The sequence below is a fragment of the Gymnodraco acuticeps genome, unplaced genomic scaffold, assembly GCF_902827175.1.
Source record: "Gymnodraco acuticeps unplaced genomic scaffold, fGymAcu1.1, whole genome shotgun sequence".
Lineage (NCBI taxonomy): Eukaryota > Metazoa > Chordata > Actinopteri > Perciformes > Bathydraconidae > Gymnodraco > Gymnodraco acuticeps.
In genome coordinates this window covers 4,320,224-4,340,601 of record NW_022990459.1, presented here as the reverse complement: position 1 = coordinate 4,340,601, position 20,378 = coordinate 4,320,224, and the positions used below count along the sequence as shown (strand labels likewise).

The 20,378-nt window shown below is 44.8% G+C and overlaps 2 protein-coding genes across 9 annotated transcripts in view; one reads left to right on the top strand and one right to left on the bottom strand.

Moving 5' to 3' along the window:
* The window catches only part of slc13a4 (solute carrier family 13 member 4), a 31,180-nt gene extending 13,560 nt beyond the window's left edge, over positions 1-17,620 (bottom strand). For 2 of the 8 annotated variants that reach the window (XM_034225925.1, XM_034225924.1), the window contains exon 1: positions 17,208-17,620. In XM_034225925.1, the coding sequence (XP_034081816.1) occupies positions 17,208-17,330 (123 nt within the window). In that variant the 5' untranslated portion in view covers positions 17,331-17,620. Of the gene's footprint in view, positions 1-788; positions 1,972-10,874; positions 11,058-11,238; positions 11,694-16,446; positions 16,481-17,207 lie in introns of those variants that run through there. The other 6 variants (XM_034225929.1, XM_034225928.1, XM_034225926.1 and 3 more) reach the window with 6 other exon arrangements.
* The window catches only part of zgc:162331 (uncharacterized protein LOC793007 homolog), a 31,764-nt gene continuing 27,589 nt past the window's right edge, over positions 16,204-20,378 (top strand). Inside the window, exon 1 of the mRNA XM_034225939.1 lies at positions 16,204-16,300. The gene's annotated coding sequence lies outside the window, so the exon portion shown is untranslated. The remainder of the gene's footprint in view (positions 16,301-20,378) is intronic.

Here is a 20,378-nt window from a genome sequence, read left to right as displayed (position 1 = left end):
CCTACCAGTCAAGATTATTTGTGCGTAGGGGTGCATCATCTGGCGCCTGGTCCTGGTCATCCTCGCCATTGCCCATGCCGTGAACCATCACCTCGGGCTCGGGCTCGAACAAATAAGGACGTAATGGTCCATCTTCTGGCTCAATATTGTCACCATCGTCGCTTACTGAACCGGATTCAGATTCAGTTCCTAAAACGACATTTTCGTAGGAAAGCCGAGAGGATGTTTCTGACTCGCTATCATCACTGGATACCTCGTACAATCCTTCTTCTTTGTCTGGTATATTTGCCCTTCCACGTTCATTCTGCATAGACGCCATGGTTTGTTATCGTATCGTCTTCCTGAGTTTTCGTCACTTCCGGTTAGGCTGAGAAACATTTCGTTTCTAAAAAACTTCGGGGAAGCTGCAATAAAGTGCTTCTAACATGCGTAAGGCAATTATTATATTTTTTTAATCAGGTGTGATTGTTTTGGTACGTAATTATGCTTGTATATAAGTTAAAACGAAACTATTTGAGGTTCCATTTCCACTATCCCTTTAAGATTTCGTTTTTACAAAGGGTATAGAAACGAAATATATAACAGAGATAATAATGATATAACATGACATAAAGTCCAACAAACCACAAGGACAATGAAAACATAGCCTAATAAAATGACTACATTTCTGACACACCATTCACCATGGACAGCCACCATGAGAGCAGAGCAGTGTAAAATTGGCACGGCGGCCCATACATTCACGTACAAGTAGGCTACTGTACAAATTAAATTTGAAGTGTACTCACCACTACTTGAATGGTACTCGGCGAGCCTTGCGCTCCGCGAACTTGTCCACAATACGCTGTATGTCCAATTTCTTGGCTCGGTCACTTTCGATGGACAGCAAGAACAGTCCACTCAGTCTCTCCTGTCCCATCGTGCTCCTCAAATAGTTTTTGATGAGTTTTAATTTGGAGAAAGAGCGCTCGGCGGTTGCCACGGTGACAGGAAGAGTCAGAAATAAGATGAAGGCTGTGCAAACCTCACTGAATGTAGATGTTACTGCTGGGTTGTAAACAATGAGCATTTTTACCAGATCCGCGACAGATTTTAGTTTTTGTATTTGGTCCCTGAAACAGGTTCTGAAAGAAAGCAGCTGGCCAGGGAAGCTGGCGGCGATGTCCCGACTGTAGTGCTCTCTAAGCCGCTGGGCAGCTTGGTGTAAATCCTCATCCTTTGATTGCAGTAGTGTGTTGGGGTGAATTGCCTCAAACATGTTCACAGTTGCATTTAAACTGGTGAATCTTTGGGACAGTTGCTGGATGATTATATCGAGACATGCATTGAAAACGGTCACCCGAAAGTTGCTCTCTGCGTCAGTGAGGCGGCTGTCTTCAGAAAGTTCATCAAAGTGTCTCTTAACTTTCCTGGCCCTGGTTGTTTCAAACTGTGTTTGACTTCCCCATTTAGTAGCCAGGGCAAGAGTGTCCGGTACTTCTTCACCTTGCGGCGCAGCCAGTAAGGAGCCGGAGGGGGAGGGGTGCGGCTGGTCAAGCGTCAGGCCTGGCTCTCCTCTAGACGAGCAGCTAGCAGCTAGCAGCTGCTGAGTCGTCCCTATTATCATCATCACTACAGCCGAGAGACAGAAAAGGAAATAAGCTAGGCGGCCGAGCTACACGAAGTAACAACAACCATATGATATCAACATTTACCACAAACTCACATTTTCTTGTTGACAGTGTGTGGCCGTGATTGTAGCCTACCTGTAAATCTGGCTAACCCCCACTAACGTTGTTGGCGGGCTGGGGCTCGGGGATGAAACACGGCTGGCGAAAAAAATATCCATCGAGCTTGGACAATTTGGCTTTTCCTTGGTCCTCCTTTTTTATCTTTTTCTTTGCATTTTGTAGCTCCACTTTTGTGTTTATAACTGCTCATGCTTAGGCAGTGCTCTGTTGAATGACAAGTGATTGATGATGACGTTGACGTTCATTTACGTATGATGTTGATGGACGGCTGTTGATGACGATTGTACCCAAAATACATTTGGAGACAATAGAAGGGATTCACTTGCAATTTTTCATGTTTTAATGTTAAATGTGAGTGTGAAAATAGCAGCACAAGTTCAACTCATATTATAGGCTACAATGCTTTATACCTAATATGACCACGAACGTCAGTGCACTCAGTGGCGCGAGGCAGCAGGGCCCGCCCGAATATCTCGGGGGCGGAGCCTGCTGCCTCGGCGACGGGCCCCCATTGGGTCCCGACCGTCCAGGGCCCGGGGAGCCCTGCCCCTACAGCCCCCCCTGAAGCCCCGCCCCTGGATATACAGTACAGTACGGCTCTGTGTGGCACGAGCGCATTTTGTGAGTGCGCAAGTGGTAACGTGGAATGTTGTTAGCATCTGGTTAGCTAGCTATGCTAACGGATATAAAGGGCTGTTTCTACACCAAGGTGGAGGAGAGTCCTCTCCTGTCAGACTGAGAGGATCTTATAACGTCAGCTCAGTGAGGTAAGGACTCTCTCAGTGTTTAGATAGTTCACTTTAGTGTAGGTTAAGTTATCTCAGTGGGTCTCAAACGGTTTGGTCACCATTTATGTAAGTATTTTCGAGGAATACCTTTATATTGTGGTGACACGTTATTGGACCAGCCTGTGGTGCTGGCTCGACCCCCGCGACGGGGCCGCCCCCCGGCCTCGTCCCCTGTCACGGATTTAAGACCTGTTGTTCCGGTCCCTCCCCTTCCGGGGGCCGCACAGGCGGGAGTCACTTTTCCGACTCCCGTGCTCAGGAGTCGTGGGGGTCGGCGTGTCGTTCCTCCCTGCCATGCTGATTTTGTTTATGTGTGAATTCTGGGGGGGCTTGTGTGGTGACACGTTATTGGACATAATTCACCTTGCTTATTGTGTTGCCACACGGACCCTTTAGTGGGGAACACCTGTAGCTTTAGCTGCCATTCCTGCTAGCTTATCAGGCAGAGCAGTGCATGTGTTAACCTCTCTGAAAGTAATGGATAATAAAGATTGGAACTCCATTCTTAATACACCGCCTCCGACTCTCTTTTCACGGCACTACACTGGTGACCCTGACTTTTCCGAGAAAGTTTCCGGAAAATTAACGAACATGGCTGAGCGCGATGTTTTCATAAAGCTGCCGGAATTCTGGGAGCACGCCGCGGAGGCATGGTTCGCACACGTGGTGGCACATTTCGCCTGCCGACAGGTCCGTGACGGGGACCTAAAATACTACCATGTGGTAGCAGCGCTGGGGAGCTCCACGTCGTCCAGGTTGGTGGGATTCATCGCAGCCCCCCCACATCATGGCAAATATGAGGCGATTAAGGCCCTTCTCCTTAAGACATTTAGTTTATCTGCTAAGGAGAGGGCCCGCCAGATACTTGACATTCAAGCCCTAGGAGACAGCAAGCCATCCCAGCTAATGGAGAAAATGCTAAATCTGCTAGGGGGGGAAGATCCCCGGATTTTATTCACGGAGATTTTCCTGCGTCACTTGCCTCCCCGGGTACAGACGGCGCTGGCCAACACGCCTGTCAAGGAGCCCCGTGCTTTGGCTGAGGAAGCGGATCGTTTTTTCCTGGCTACGCAACAGCCCGGGGCAGAGACGTTAGCCGCGACGCTCAGCGGCCCACCGGCAGTCAAGAAAGCGTGGCGGAGGCCGGACACGGCTGTGGCTAGCCGGCGTGGAGACGCCGGAGAGTGCGTTTACCACGCACGTTTCGGGACAAGGGCGAAGAGATGCATCACTCCGTGCAGCTACAAACCCCCGGGAAACGGAGGGGCCGGCGCTCAGTAGTGGCTCTGAGCGTTAGCGACAGCGTTTCGGGGAGCTTGTTTCTGTGTGACACGGGCGCTCAACGGAGCGTAGTTCCAGCGTCGAGTGAAGACGTCGCCCGTGGGGGGCACGGACCGCGATTGACGACGGCTAACGGCAGTCCCATTCGCACGTACGGCGTGAGGCCTATGTGTTTGTGCATCGGAGGACAGCGTTTCAGCTGGGATTTTGTGACAGCGGACATTTCTTTTCCCCTCCTCGGAGCGGATTTTTTGTGTGCTCATGGACTCTTAGTGGACGTTAAGAATAGGCGTTTGGTTGATGCCTTAACGTTTTCTTCCCTCGTGTGCACACTTGGCAGCGCAGCGTACGACGGGCTGTCAGGCTCGCTGTCAGGTGCAGACACGTTTCTTAGACTGTTGGCCGAGTTTCCAGACCTGTCGCTACCCACCTTCTCTGCGCTTACCACTAAGCATGGCGTGGAACACCACGTCACTACCGGGGGACCTCCTGTCTACGCCAGGGCCCGGCGGTTGAACCCTTCTAAGCTGGCTGTAGCGAGGGCGGAGTTCGCAACCATGGAGCGCCTGGGCATTGTCCGCCGCTCCGACAGTCCTTGGGCTTCTCCCCTGCACGTCGTTCCCAAATCGAACGGCGGGTTCCGCCCGTGCGGGGATTACCGCCGACTCAACGACGCCACTACGCCTGACCGCTATCCGGTGCCGCACATTCAGGACTTTTCGGCGCATCTGGCCGGTACGGGGGTGTTTTCCAAGGTGGACCTGGTGCGTGGATACCACCAGGTGCCCATGCACCCCCTGGACATTCCCAAGACAGCAGTGATAACGCCTTTTGGACTTTTTGAGTTCCTGCGGATGCCTTTTGGACTCAAGAATGCCGCTCAGACGTTCCAGCGCCTGATGGATTCGGTGCTGCGGGACCTGCCGTTTGTGTTTGTTTACCTCGACGACATACTCGTCGCCAGCGTTTCAGTGCAGGAGCACCTGTCCCACCTCCGAGCCCTTTTCACACGGCTCAACGAACACGGATTAATCATCAATCCTGCAAAGTGCCAGTTCGGGGTGTCGGACATCGATTTCCTGGGGCACCGCGTCACCAAGGGTGGTGCGACACCTCTGCCAGCGAAGGTGGAGGCTGTTGCGGCGTTTCCTCGCCCGCTCACAGCCCGGTCGCTCCGTGAGTTTCTGGGGATGGTGACTTTCTACCACCGTTTCATCGCCCGGGCCGCACACATCATGCGGCCGCTGTATGAAGCGTTGAAAGGCAAGACCCCCTGTCCAGGAGATCGACTGGACAGCAGAGGCGGACGGTGCTTTTGCTGAGGTCAAGACCGCGTTGGCTCAGGCGGCTTTGCTGGCACACCCATCATCTACGGCTCCCATCTCCATCACCACGGACGCGTCAGACTACGCGGTCGGCGCAGTGCACGAGCAGTGGGTGGAGGGCGCTTGGCAGCCGCTCGCCTTTTTCAGCCGCCAGCTGACGCCTAGAGAACGCAAATACAGCGCCTTTGACCGGGAGCTCCTCGGACTTTATTTGGCCGTGCGGCACTTCCGTTTCATGCTGGAAGGCCGTGAATTTACGGCGTTTGTCGACCACAAGCCGCTCACCTTCGCCATGTCAAAAGTGGCGGAGCCTTGGTCGGCACGTCAGCAGCGGCAGCTGTCCTACATATCGGAGTTCACTACGGACATTAAGCACGTGGCTGGCAAGTCGAACCTGGTTGCTGATTGCCTCTCCAGGGTCGTCATCGGTGCCGTCCAGTTGGGCCTGGACTATACTCGCATGGCGGCAGACTAGGTCACAGATCCCGGCGTCCAGGCCCTGAAGGTGGAGAGCGCGGGGCTGCGCTTGGAGGACGTGGTGTTCGGCGACGCGGGCATTACTCTCCTGTGTGACGTCTCTACGGGCCTGGCGCGGCCTGTCGTCCCTGCCAGCTGGAGGCGTCCTGTGTTCGAGGCTGTGCACGGCCTGTCACACCCCGGCGTTAAACCTTCGGTGCGTTTGGTAGCGGCAAAGTTCGTTTGGCAAGGACTGAAAAGGGACGTGAGGACTTGGGCCAGGGAGTGCGTGGCTTGTCAACGCGCTAAGGTGCACCGCCACACGAAGGCCCCGTTGGAGCGTTTCCTGGTGCCTGAGAGGAGGTTTGATCACGTCAACATTGACCTGGTTGGTCCGTTGCCTTCCTCTCAGGGGTTTTCCTACCTCCTCACCATGGTGGACAGAACGACCCGTTGGCCGGAGGCGGTTCCGCTCGTTTCGACATCAGCCGCAGACGTTGCCCGGGCCTTCATTGCAACGTGGGTGTGTCGTTTTGGCACCCTGTCAGACATTTCCTCAGACAGGGGCTCTCAGTTCACGTCCGAGCTCTGGAACGCTGTGGCAGGCGGTTTGGGGGTTAAGCTGCACAGGACTACCGCTTACCACCCTCAGGCTAACGGCCTCTGCGAGCGCTTTCATCGCTCCATGAAGGCGGCCCTCAAGGCCGGCCTTATGGACGGTAACTGGGTCGACAAGCTGCCCTGGGTGATGCTGGGCCTGAGGACCGCACCTAAGGAAGATCTGCAGTGTTCTACAGCGGAGATGGTCTACGGTCAGCCGCTGAGAGTTCCGGGGGATTTCCTCCCAAATGCATCGGCTCCCTGGTCGGCGTCGGCCCAGCGGGCTTTCCTGCGTGACGCCGCGGAGGCCTTTGCTCCGATTCCTACTACTCAGCACGGTACTCAGGTGTCCCAGGTTCCCGCAGAGCTCCACTCGGCGGAGCACGTGTTCATCCGGCACGATGCGCACAGAGGCCCCCTGCAGCCCCCTTATGATGGGCCTTTCCGGGTCTTGGAGCACGGGGACAAGCACCTGGTGGTCGACCTGGGTGGCAAGGCCGAGCATGTCTCGGTGGACCGGGTGAAGGCTGCTCACCTGGACTTGGACCAGCCTGTGGTGCTGGCTCGACCCCCGCGACGGGGCCGCCCCCCGGCCTCGTCCCCTGTCACGGATTTAAGACCTGTTGTTCCGGTCCCTCCCCTTCCGGGGGCCGCACAGGCGGGAGTCACTTTTCCGACTCCCGTGCTCAGGAGTCGTGGGGGTCGGCGTGTCGTTCCTCCCTGCCATGCTTATTTTGTTTATGTGTGAATTCTGGGGGGGCTTGTGTGGTGACACGTTATTGGACATAATTCACCTTGCTTATTGTGTTGCCACACGGACCCTTTAGTGGGGAACACCTGTAGCTTTAGCTGCCATTCCTGCTAGCTTATCAGGCAGAGCAGTGCATGTGTTAACCTCTCTGAAAGTAATGGATAATAAAGATTGGAACTCCATTCTTAATACACCGCCTCCGACTCTCTTTTCACGGCACTACAATATGATCATTATAGTTGTTAAAGAGAGAATACATGAAAAACGGGTATGAAATACTATTGGACAGTAACACAAGAATACAGTTTAAAAGGGGAATGATTAGTAAAATATCCATAAAGAAAAAGTAAATCTGTGTACAGTTCTGTTTCATATGGATGCTGAGAGGTGTAGGCTATCCATAGATCTCTTCATTTTGCTCTCAAAGTGCACCAGATTGATGCATTTCACTTCAATATTTTAAAAATAATCTTCCCGGGGGAGCATGCCCCCAGACCCTCCTAGAGGTTAGGTCTACTCCCACCTAAAACATGTTCACATGGATAGGATACTAAATACATTTGCACACTTTTTATATGGTGGCCTATGTCCATATCAAATCAAATCAAGTTTTATTTATATAGCAAATTTTTCAACGATTTTTGGTCGAACCAAAGTGCTGTACATATAATAAAAAATAACCTACAGTAAAGACACTTTACAACAAATACAACAGCACAGTTTGTGCAGAATATCAGTATGAGAAAACGACACCCTCTGTCCTTATATGTTTCTGTTTTGGTGGTCGTGCCACAACCGTGCATGTATGCACAAGTCATAGGTGCGCTATACAATAGCACTACACCCCTGCAATGTGTGTGAAAGACAATAGACTTTACGGCATGTTTTTTTAAATTGAAGTTGCGTTGGTGTTTGTGTGTTGGTTGTTGACGGCAGTGTGTGCCCCCCCTTGGTAAATGATTGCCCCCCCCATTCGATTTGTTCTAGAGCCGACCCTGCCTCAGACACATTCAAACCATGGATTATAACATAAAATGGATCATTTTTTGAATGTGGTGCCTTTGGTGTCCCCAGTACACAATATGTTGTATTTTGTCTAAATTTGGACAAATACTAATTAAATGTTGGTTTTAATGTGTGTTCAATTGTTAATTTATTATTAATACAATGATATGCACATCTAAGTTTTTTTTTTCATTTTAAAAGCTTTGGTTAAAGGGATATTGAGGAGTTTCTCCATGTCCCCACTGCTGGTCATTCAATTTAGATCTAAAATATAGCTATTAAAAACAAATTAATTTATAAATATGTTATTATTATTTTATTTAACTTGTCAAAATCTATCTAATCAAATCATGTTTTTATTCAATTTGTAAAAAAATAAAAAAATAAAAATTAAATTAAAACCTATGAAATTAAATGACACCAGAGGCGGGAAATTCAACTGAGGTAAAATGTGTGGGTTTCTACTGCTCTTACAACTGATTTTGATGTTTCTGTCAATTTAGTTTGATGTGTTTGAACATAACATGTCCACCCTGTTAGGCCTAAGTATGAAGGATATTAATCGAATTTTATTATTTTAAAAAGTGATTGATTCCTCATAAAGTATCCAAGGTCATGCTAGCAAATATGCTAACACAGGCAGGGTAAAGGCTAACTTTTGCTCAAAATGTCCACCCTGTTAGTATCCACCCTGTTAGGCTTATTCAACTAACAGGGTGGACAACATCCTAACAGGGTGGACATGTAAGTATTGTTTACTTATTACAACATTTGTTAATATTATATTAATATTATATTATTTATTGTTATATTATTATATTACTATTATAACATTATAATAATGTTTTTATAATATAATACATTATCACCACCATTAGATCTATAGGCACAACACAAACTGCTGCAAAAAATCCTAGGGAAACACTGATGGGTATATTATCTAGTATATTATGTACACTAGGATTATAGGTGTATAGTACTTAAAGTAATGGCATGCATTTGTATAGGAATGGCACCCCCGATAAGTGCAGCTGAATCACAGCGGTGCTACAGAGCACGCCGTGATGCTGACCCAGAGAGAAGACAGCAATACCTTGAAAAAGAGAGAGAGAAATGGAGGAGGGACAGAGAGAAAGGTATAAAGATGGGTATTAATGAGGTCTGTGAGAGGGAGAAAAGGGCAAAAAGGAATAAATGGAGGGAGGCAAAGAAAGCCGCGAGGGCCAACGTTTCCAGAGCCAGGGATTCCCCAGCACTCCCCCTGCAACTCCCGAGAGTCAGTCAGAACCAGGGCCTTCAAGGTTAGAGCAAGTTTATAGGAAATGTGCTCGGCATATGGAACACAATACACAGTTTTGAACACTTTTTGAGCTGTTTATAAGGACTTATTATGTTTGCTTTCGCTGTGTGTGTGTGTGTGTGTGTGTGTGTGTGTGTGTGTGTGTGTGTGTGTGTGTGTGTGTGTGTGTGTGTGTGTGTGTGTGTGTGTGTGTGTGTGTGTGTGTGTGTGTGTGTGTGTGTTTAGGCAGCACCTTCAAGGGGAAATGAGGGCAAGAAATGGAAGGAGAAGACTCCAACAGGAGCTAGCCCTTTTAAAGGCCAAGCTGGATAGAGAGATAAGAAAGAAAGAAAAGTATAAAAAAAGATTTTTACGGTGTAAGGAAAGCTCCTCATCCCCACGTGCATTGGTGAATAGGATGCTACATGATCAGAGGGTTTCTCCACATGTTCGTAAGAGCCTTATTTTTCAGTCTGCCCTAGTTGCGGACATTGCTCAAACATACAAAGCCTCAAGAAGAGAAAGGGTGAAGCAAACAATAGCCAAAGTGGCATGTGGTAGGCTATTAAAAAAGCACAGACTGCAGTCATTTGCATTCAGGGCTCTTGGATTCTCCAAGAAGAGGGGGATGTTGGACAGGGATGCAGACCTTACTACTTTTCAGAGGAAGAAGAGTTCAAGGAGTCTTGAAAGTAAAGCCAGTATCCATACCTTCTTTCTTCGTGATGACGTGAGTCGTATGACAACTGGGCGCAAGCAGACCATCACAGTGAGGAAGAAGAAGATGCAGAAGCGACTGCTTTCTGACACACTCAAGAACCTTCAGAGAAAATTTGCATCCGAAAACTCAGACAACGTGTCATACTGTCTTTTTTGTGCATGTCGGCCATTTTGGGTCGTAGCCCCTACTGATGCTGATCGGGCCACGTGCCAGTGTAAAACCCATGAAAACCTCCAGTTCATGGCTGACACCCTCTACACCCTCACTCTATTGAGGAGATGGTTGACCGCACTGTCTGTGCCACAGAAATGAAAGCTTGCGCCTACGGTGATTGTGTAGAGTGCCGCCTCACCACTCACCCGACCCTGAAATCAGCCACAAAGGAAATTGTACAAGTTGTACAATGGTCCACTGAAAGGACAGGTGAGGAAGAGAGGAAGACCATTACGCTTAAAAAAGAGGTGCAGAGCACTGAATCAGAACTGGTCAGCAATTTTCAAGAGAATCTATTCAAATTCCGTAAGCACCTTTTTAACATCAGGTGGCAATACAGTGCTTACAGACAGCTACGGGAAAGCCTCCAAGCCAACGAGTGCTTAATCCACATCGATTTCAGCGACAATTACTCTTGCAAATATCACAACGAGATCCAGTCTGCATTTTGGAGGATCCCATCAACAGACAACGCTGCACACTGGTGTACTGTACACCACTGAACAGACACCACTGTCATTCTGTTCAATCTCATCCTCACGACGACATGACCCACCAGCGATCTGGGCCCACCTGGAGCCTGTCCTGGAGATGGTGAAGACCAAGTGTCCAAAGGTGGAAAAGCTTCACTTCTACAGTGATGGCCCGGCAACCCAGTAGAAGCAAAAGGGAAACTTTTACTTTCTCTCCACTGAGCCATTCAGGCTTGGTTTCAAAGAACTGACCTGGAATTTCTTTGAGGCCAGCCATGGCAAAGGAGCTCCAGATGGCATCGGAGGGACATTGAAGCGGTCAGCGGACCGAATTGTGCGCTTGGGGGAAGATGTTCCAGATGCCATCACTCTTTTTCTTCTTTGTCAGTGAAGAGGAAGTTGAAGCAAAAACAGAGGTAAAGATGCCCTGCACCCCTGCAAAAACATTCACAGTAAGTATTTTGAGGCTCTCTATACGTTGATAGTTATTGTTATTGGCCAAATATTTTGAATATTATATCTCATACTACTGTATATCCTCTCTTTTCACCTCAGGTCCCTGCTCTGACACCTATTAAGGGCACAATGAGGATGCACCAGGTGATCAGTGTCTTACCTGGGCATATCAAGTACAGGGACATCAGTTGTTTCTGTTAGAGGCAGGATGGTCCACTGGATTGTGCCTGCCAGTAGTTACTCTGAATGGAGTTCCTGTGACCCCCCCAAAGCAGAATGAAGAGACCCCATGGCGACCAGCGGCAGTTGACAGCACACACATTGGAGGGTGGTGCGTCATTAAGTATGACGATGATGTGTACCCTGGCATCATCATGGACGTGGAGGAGGATAGCATTCAAGTGAAGTGCATGCATAGAAACGGAGTAAACAAATACTTCTGGCCAAGACCACATGAAGATGTCAGCTGGTATGCAGAGGAACAACTTCTCTGTCTTATACCAGAGCCAAAGGCACTCAACAAGCGCTCAGTCCAACTTGAGAAGCTTACATAGAAGTACCTAGAAAATAACTTTATGTAAACAAAAAATGTACTTGAAGTTATGTACGATGATCAGAGCTCTGATCTTTGTTGGCTGTCTTGGTTAAGGTGTTCAGGCTACCAAACCCAGTGGTGTTCCACGAGCCACTGGTGGTGGCAAAAAACGAGCATGATTATAGTTGCCCTCAGCAAAGTGCCTCATAAAGCCTTTGCCTACCTGTTTGAGCCCTCAAAGTTTGGGTGTTGGCCTTTCTTTTTCTGTGATTTTTTGTATTAGAAATTCTGCTGAATAAATGAATTATGAATTACTGTCTTCTTCATTAGCTGCCATTTTTCTCAGTCTCCAACGTAGGGCAATAGCCTACGTGCCCCACAGCTGGAAAAAATTATGACATCACACAGACTTGCTAACAGGTCCTAGGGGTGTACCAAAGACCACAAATCCAATTCTGATATATTTTTTTAATTCTGTTAATATTTGTTGCCACTCTAAAGTACACATTCTATAAGAAAACCCTGCAACCACAGACACAGCAGACCTTATGACCTTATGAAGAAGCAAAGGCAGAGACAGATACACAAAGTTGCAGCTCCAGCTCCAAATAGTGGGTTTATCAAACCAAAACGATTTGATATATTCAAACAATTTTAATAATTTAATATAAAAGATTGTTTTAACAACATAATTAATACTATGTAATATTTTAACCAAAAATTACACTTTAAAATGATAGGTCCTGGAGAGAAGGTCCTGAAGGCCCTGGCGGACTTCCACTGGTGTCCACCCTGTTAGACGTCTGTCCACCCTGTTATGTTGGTATTTTTCTAGCATAGTTTAATGAAAATATCAAGTGTATATTTGTACTTTTATAAAGAAATGAGAGAGGTTGATTATATATTCTAGAAACTTTTAGTAATTCTTATTGTATTTAAGTTTTCTCATGAAAAACAGTGGAAAAATATGCCACGTTGTCATAATCTACACTTGTGTTTCTCAATATATACTACTTAAAACTAATTAGGTATGAAATATATATCTAATTAGAGTTAGGGACATACAACTCTTGTTAAAAAGTCATTTTAATTGTAAAAATGCACTGAAAACTCATTTAAGCAGTTATGTGTATGTCCTTAACAGGGTGGACATATCCCGGGCGTCACGTGTTGTTAATATATCTATATATATAAAGATTTAGGTGCCTGAGCTTGACCAAAATGTTTTTTAGCTAATTAGATATGTCCTTTATAGAATAGAACATTAAAAAGTAGGTCAATCAAGTATTTATTTCACCCAACTTATGAAGTCCAAATGGCACCCTATAAAAACACATTTCAATGTACCTTCTTGTTATTAGTGATGTGATGGATTGAAACTAACTAAAACACAACAAACAAACACACACCTCAACATGATGAGCTAAACCAATTGTGATCTTTGTTCATGAGATCCAGGTAAGTGTCATATCAGAACAGGAATAACAGTCCAAGGCCATGCTAGTTGCTCTATGAGGCTTTACTGAGTCACAGCAGTGCTTAATGCTAACGTAAGCATGCTAACATATAACAGCATGTTTGAACTGTACCAGATTCACAATAATGTAATATTCTGAATAATAGTGGAAAGTTAATGTGCATGCAAATGTAGTCAAGATAGGGTAGAGGAAAAACAAGTGACATTAGGTAACGAAGGATAAATGTACAGATAAGAAAAGACGAACGTGGCTAAATAAATAAAGTCAGAAGGCCTTTTCAGCAGAACCTGATTATTGCTTATTCCTGTTATCAGAAGATAGCTGCAGAACAGTCAGATGTTCAAACATCCATTTGTGCTCTCTTTGTTTTAGTTTTGCAAGTAAAAGGCAAAAGCTGGGTCAGTAGAGAGGCGTGATGGGGGCTGATATAGCCTCTATGATAACAAGACTTCCTACTGACACTGTCTATGAGCAGAATTCATGCTATTCTAATGGAAGGAGGCCTGCTTTAAAGTCTGACCTAAAGTTGTTTAATGTAAGCTTTCAGCACGTTACATTGTACCTGATTTCAAGAAAAAATAAGTGAAACCTAAAAACCCTACCAATAGATTTATTTTTGATGGAAATAGGATGACAGTGGGGCAACATCTATTCATGAACATTCAAGGTTTTTATTTTATTTTAATTTAAAACCAGAAAAAAGTTCATAAAGAGAAAATGTGTGTATGTTTCAGTAGGTTACACATATCTCTATGACCTACAAACTCTAATCAGATGACAGGGACGGTGCCCTCTTACAGTTTAACAGCTGACAGGCCAACACATGTAACCCATTGATTCGTTTCTAATCAACACCATTAGGAAATGGAGATAATTGGTATTTAGAAAGAAAACAAAGTACTACTTTTATAGGTAGATCAGATCACAGCTGAAACCTATATCCATTGAAGCAATCTGATTGAAGCAATCAGTGGATATAGAGTTCCAATGTTGTGTGGCCATCAATAATAACAGGGGGGTCAACAACCTGATGATATGTAAAAGGTTAATTAATCACCAAAAACAGTACAATCTATCCTGATAGGACAAGGAATGTAGCAAGTTAATAGACAATCAATCCAGTAGTTGTGAAACAAATATCAACCTCATGGGCTCCAGACGACAAGGCTCTTCTCATACATGTTTGTTGCACCACTTTAGTAGGTATAATTGAACCAAAAACACAATATTTTCCTACACTAAACAAAGCTGTTTCCTGTGAAGGTGGACGTTTATTTTGAAAAGACTACATGAAACCAAATCGTGAGCCACATTAAAGGGATAACAACCTAGGCAAAATGTGTTTGCATCCATTTAGGTTCTGCCAGACCCACTTACGTTTTAAAAGCTTGACTTCCTTACCACAACTTTAACTTTATATTGGGATGTAAAATGGCACAAGCATTATGCAAATCTGCTACTGGCTTTAGATTTCTTTCTTTCTGTCTCTCTCTGACCTGGCCCAACCACATCCACCATGTTGTTCTGCTGCAGCTGGACACAGTGCTAGTCCAACACACACACGCACACACACACACACACACACACACACACACACACACACACACACACACACACACACACACACACACACACACACACACACACACACACACACACACACACACAATGTCTGTCACATTCTTGACTCAGTGTGGGTTCTCTGGAGTCGTAGGGAAGCAACGTGGGGTTGAAATCCAGCGTGGTGGTAGGTGATTATATAACTTAATTGCTTGGATTGTTTCTTTCTTTTTCTTTGAAGTGAAGGATTGTTCTTTTGTACTTCGTGGCCTCGTGTTGTGAGAGTTACTCGTGCCAAACATCCACACATCCTGACATAACAGCAAGGCTCCTGGGCGACAGAGCTGACGGACAAACTGGCTAGCACATAACAGTTCTTTTGAATATTTAAGATGTTATGAATAACACAAATACATGTGTCGCAGAAGAGCTCTTTGGTAACATAAACACACAGCTGTCACCACTTTTGTATTGTTTTAAAGTTGTGAGCATTTACGAAGCATCACTGGACCAAATCATATTATACAAATGAAAGAGATTATCATGAAAGTGAGTGATAAAATAATATTTAAACCTTTCTCAAATTACATCTGTATTTTCCAATCCAAGAAGATGGAAATACACATACTTGCTTCCTGTTTTGGTAAAAAAAAGGAAAATTCCCTTGCTCATCACGTGCTATTTTGTGTAAGTAACATATACCATATACCAATATAACTGGTATTTAAATTCTGTATTTATTATATACATATTTAATTTTGCAGATGGCATTTCCTGCTTCTATCTTTGTATGAATTGTAAAAAAGAGGCTCAACTTGATAAACAGTTGAACAAATCAATTGAGCAACCGACAACATTTTCTTTTCGACAAGAGTGTGTTTTCTTTGGAAAGATTAGTGTTCAAATGTAGCGTTAATACACAAAATACAACTGGGGCCAATGTTGACCACATTGTGAAAGAGCATTTTGAAGCTGGAATCTGGGTTCACTGCTTCACACAATCTTGGTGTGTTATACTTAACACAGAAAATCTATTCCAAGTCAAGCTTCTCAGGCATTTTTTAACCACCAGCTCACTAAACATCAGCCTGTCTACTTGGAAAATCCTCACCTAATCTGAAAGTTTGACACAACAGACAAACAAAATGCTGCAAGACATTTAATCAGAAGTTGTATGATACCAGTGTAGTTAAGAAGCAAAATGCAACAAGAAGAAGTCCGATAATATAAACACAATTTAGCAAGGAAACATTAGGAACACATTCAACTAAATAGGGAATGCTTGTACTATTGGATTTGTGCAGATTAAGATAATCCTTTTGTCTCAAATGCAATATAATTTGTCTTTCATAGACAAACATGAGCCTCTTCAGCGGCAGTCACAGAAAGCAGTTGAACTGAGTATCAGTTCTCTGCCGCTCTGCTTTAAGCAGCACACTGATCTACATCTCATCAACATGTCGCGACATCTCCCATCCACACACACTGCTCAGCTGATGATCAAGCATCCATCAAAACAGTGTGCCTTTTGATTGTCCCACACACACCCTCCACACACTGAAATCCCATCAGCACAGTGAAGCCGTTAGCAGGACGGACATCAACAGATTCAGTGGATGTTTTCTTTACCTCTCTATCGGATGTTTTAGGTATTTATGAGGGTTTTTTACGTATTTAATAATGACTAATTAATTAACTTTTTTGTTAATGTTTTTTTTGTTTTAATAAATAATAATAGTAATACATACATTAATCACATATAATAATATTTGTAAGACTTTTGAGTACCACTAACCAATGTTGGCATTTGTATCTCCGAGCAGATGTTTCTTCATGCAAGTCATCATAGGTGGATTAAAAAGAAAAGGCATTTTACTCATATACTTTTTTGAGGTACTTGTACATGAGTGTATCAATGTTATGCAACTTCTTATTTCTACTCCACTACATTTCAGAGGAAAATAGTGAACCATTTTCTCCTCTAGATTTTTTAAAAAACGTTCAGGTACTACTTACATGTAAAAAAACATACCATAATACTTAAATACAGATCTAACAATCGCAGTAAACTAGTAGTTAAAAAAGGCATCACATAGACGAAATAAACATTAAAATGATCACATGTATTAGTGATAAACTTTGATTAGTATTTGAAAGTAGCCATTCTAGAAAAAAAATAAAACGTTGATACTTTGTGTATATTTAGCTGATAATATTTAATATTTTAATATCTAATATTTTTTACTTATGTATGAATTAAGAACATTTACTTGTACTGGAGTATTTTTGGACTGGTATTTCTACGTGTACTTAAGTAAAGGATACGAGTACTCCTTACATCTCTGATCTAATTTAGGTCAATATTACTGAATCAGTTATGTATGTTGCGTTTTTAATGTTCAACCATTGCTTCACATTCCCCTACCAAAGTGACCAGTAGTTTAATTAGTTAAACACGTCGTAGTTTATCAGTAATCTCCCCCTTAATTGTAGTGTGCTCTTTTGAAACATGTTCTGGTTGTAATAACCTTTACATTGAATTGTACTTGTACTCACGCTGGTGGGGTGGATGAGCGGTAGTGGCAGCAGGAACAACGGGATGAACACAACGACGATCAGCTTCCTCGCTGCCCACAGCTTCCTGAACACATCCATCCTGGCTGCGGCCTCCAGCCTCATGGAGGACCAGAGACTCTGGGTCGGACCGGCCGGCACTCAGCACCACCGGGTGTGAAAGTCACTAATCTGTTTACGGGAAAGCAGCATCGACCGTGGGGAGCCGGAGGAGGAAGCACTCTTTGGGGCGCGTAAAGTTGTCTTTTGGCTGTGCGCCTTTACACACAGACCATGAACGGTGCCCGGATCTGAGTGTGGGGGTGAGTGGTCCCAAATCTCCACTGTGTCTGACAGGCCCCTCTCCTCCCCCTCCTCCGTGTGCTCGATGAGTGCAAGGCGTCAGGTGAGGGGGGTTGCATAGGTATGCTAATTAATCAGCTTTGGCCCACCCTCTCTGTATGAGTATCAACCAATCAGGGGTGAGAAAAGTTTGCACAATGGTGCGTGCGTATGTGTGTATTCTTAGGTCTTTACAGAAAAACGGGGAAACTGTGAATTGGAACATAATAGAATATACTAGAGCTACATATATAACAAATGCAGGATTTATTGTGAGATATACATTATTACAAAGAGGCACAAGAAAGCACAGCAGATACAATGACGATTTCGATCACACGTGCTACAAAGTGTTTCATTGTGACTGTGTGACCAATCATATCGATACTTTTTGGTTGCATGAATACATACATAGATCATTTTAAATCACATAATCCTATCCCAATGAAACAAACAGAGCAGAACAGTCACACACTGCCCTCTGCAGGATTCACTCGGTAGTGCATGAGTTGATTGATTGATTGATTGATTGATTGAAAACTTTATTAACAGCTTGTATATTGGGTACAGTACAGTACAGCTCAAAACATACAATTGTTAAGGGGATGCAGACCAGAGAAAGACTTTCGTCTTGTTTACATCAGGGTCCCCCATTTCCAATTCATCATGTCATTTAAGACATATTTGACATATTTGACATACAGATGGCTTATTTACAATTTACATACAGGTGGTTTTTTACATACAGATTGCTTATTTACAATTTTCATTTTAGATTTCGTTCTATGAGTATGGAGGAGAGCTTCTCATAATATCATTTTAACCTTCATTTCATAGTTTAATTCATACTGTTCATATATCTGTTTCAAGAGAACAGCAGCTTGATTACATTTATTCACTGTAAATAAATGTTCTCTATGTAGTCAACACCAGCACATTCAGAGCAAGAAGCAGCAATGAGACACAACAATGGGTCTATACCTTTAGAGCAGTGTTTCTTAAACTTTTTCATACCAAGGACCACTTAACAATGAAAAAACACTTGCGGACCACCTAACTCCACAAATATCCAAAATCACATCATTTTTCTAGAACAGATTACAAATCACCTGAAAATTATACAAATAAGTGGCAACATGTGTGATGAAGGTGTTGCGCTGGGCTATATCATGCAATCGAAAGTGAAACATAAGCTCGCTCCATTGCGGAGATATTCCCACGAGAGTGCAGAAAACTTAAATGTATTTATTTATTTCAAATGTGAAATGTTACCAATATACTCACGGACCACTAGGGGGCGCTCACGGACCACCAGTGGTCCGCGGACCACACTTTGAGAAGAGGAAGAGGAGAGGTTACAAAACACATTGAGCATGGTGTGCTACATTGTCAAAACCATGCACTAGGTGTCACATGACAAAATGCTGTGTGCAACATTTAAACTCACCAAAAGCTTTGCCTCCATTGTGTAATGAGGATTCATTGTTAACTTCCCGCCAGCAAACAACAAACACCTTTGCTGCCTCGTAAAAGAAACCGGGACATTTTCAGGGATTCACCACTAAATCCACTGTAATGTGTCAAAATAAGAGACTTATTACAATTATCATGACAACTTAAAGTGGACCTATCATGCTATATTTGAAACATATATTGTAGGGCCATACCTATATAAAACATGTCTGTGAAGTTTTTTTTTTCAAAATACCAAACAGATCCTGCATTTTAGCCATGCCTCATTTCGCTCTATTTGCTCTTTTCCAGCCCTGTTTTTGCAAGGGCTGATTCTGAGAAGTCTTCTTCGCTGCTTTTGTGGCAGACTACAGCGCCACTTACAGGCCTGGCATATGTACTACAGCGTCTCCAGCGCTTTCGAGCGGTCTCTCATTCCCCTGATAGGTGGAGAGTTGCCCATATAGGCGGAGCACCCCTTTTCTGACGTCAGAAAAATTCAAATAATAATCAGCTCCGTTGCAGCCCCGTTTTTAGAGATTTGGGTATGGAGGAAAATAGAGAGGGTTGTGTTTTCTGACACTTGGTGAATTCCCTGACACACCGGGGACACATATTCATGTATAAAAGACATACAAAAGTGCATTTTGCATGATAGGACCCCTTTAAGGGAGAAACGTACACAAATAATTTTAGCACATTTAACTGGATATAACTTAGTGTGTGTGTGTTATGGCGCGTTTCCACTGCAGCGGGGTAGCCCCGTTTAAGCGTCCCTAAGCGTCCTCGCTCTGGCCTCGGGCTGCCTCGCTGGCCGGCCCAGGCCGTGGTGCATTTCCATTACAGTTTAGGACCTGGGGTAGCAACGCAGTGTAGGCGGGGCGATCGGCTTTGTTTTTGTTCACATTTCGAGTTGTTCCGTCGAGCTCCCGCTGGATTTGATCATCTCCAATGAGATGTAGGAACGTCGTCACCTCCTCGGTCGACCACGGTGTGCTTTTCTTATTAGACATAGCCATTTTCGTAGCTCATCCGTTTACAAAATGCTGTTTATAAAAATGCTGCAAGCTTGCTTCTAAATATATATGCGACGCTAGGGATGAACTCGCGCGCGATTTTGTGACGATTCTCTCTGACCAATCAGCAGTCGAGAGTGTTGACATCACTAGTTCAGCCCTGGCCCTGGTCTGAGGGAACCACGATTTTATGAGGCCAGAAAAAGAGGGAAAAAGTACCCGCTGGCCGGTACTAGGCTATATGGAAACGCCACCAAAAACCGGCCTGGCCGCTTGAGGACGGTTAAGGACGCTTAAACGGGGCTACCCGCTGCAGTGGAAACGCGCCATTAGTGGGTGTGTGTATCCTCTTTATTGGACCTTT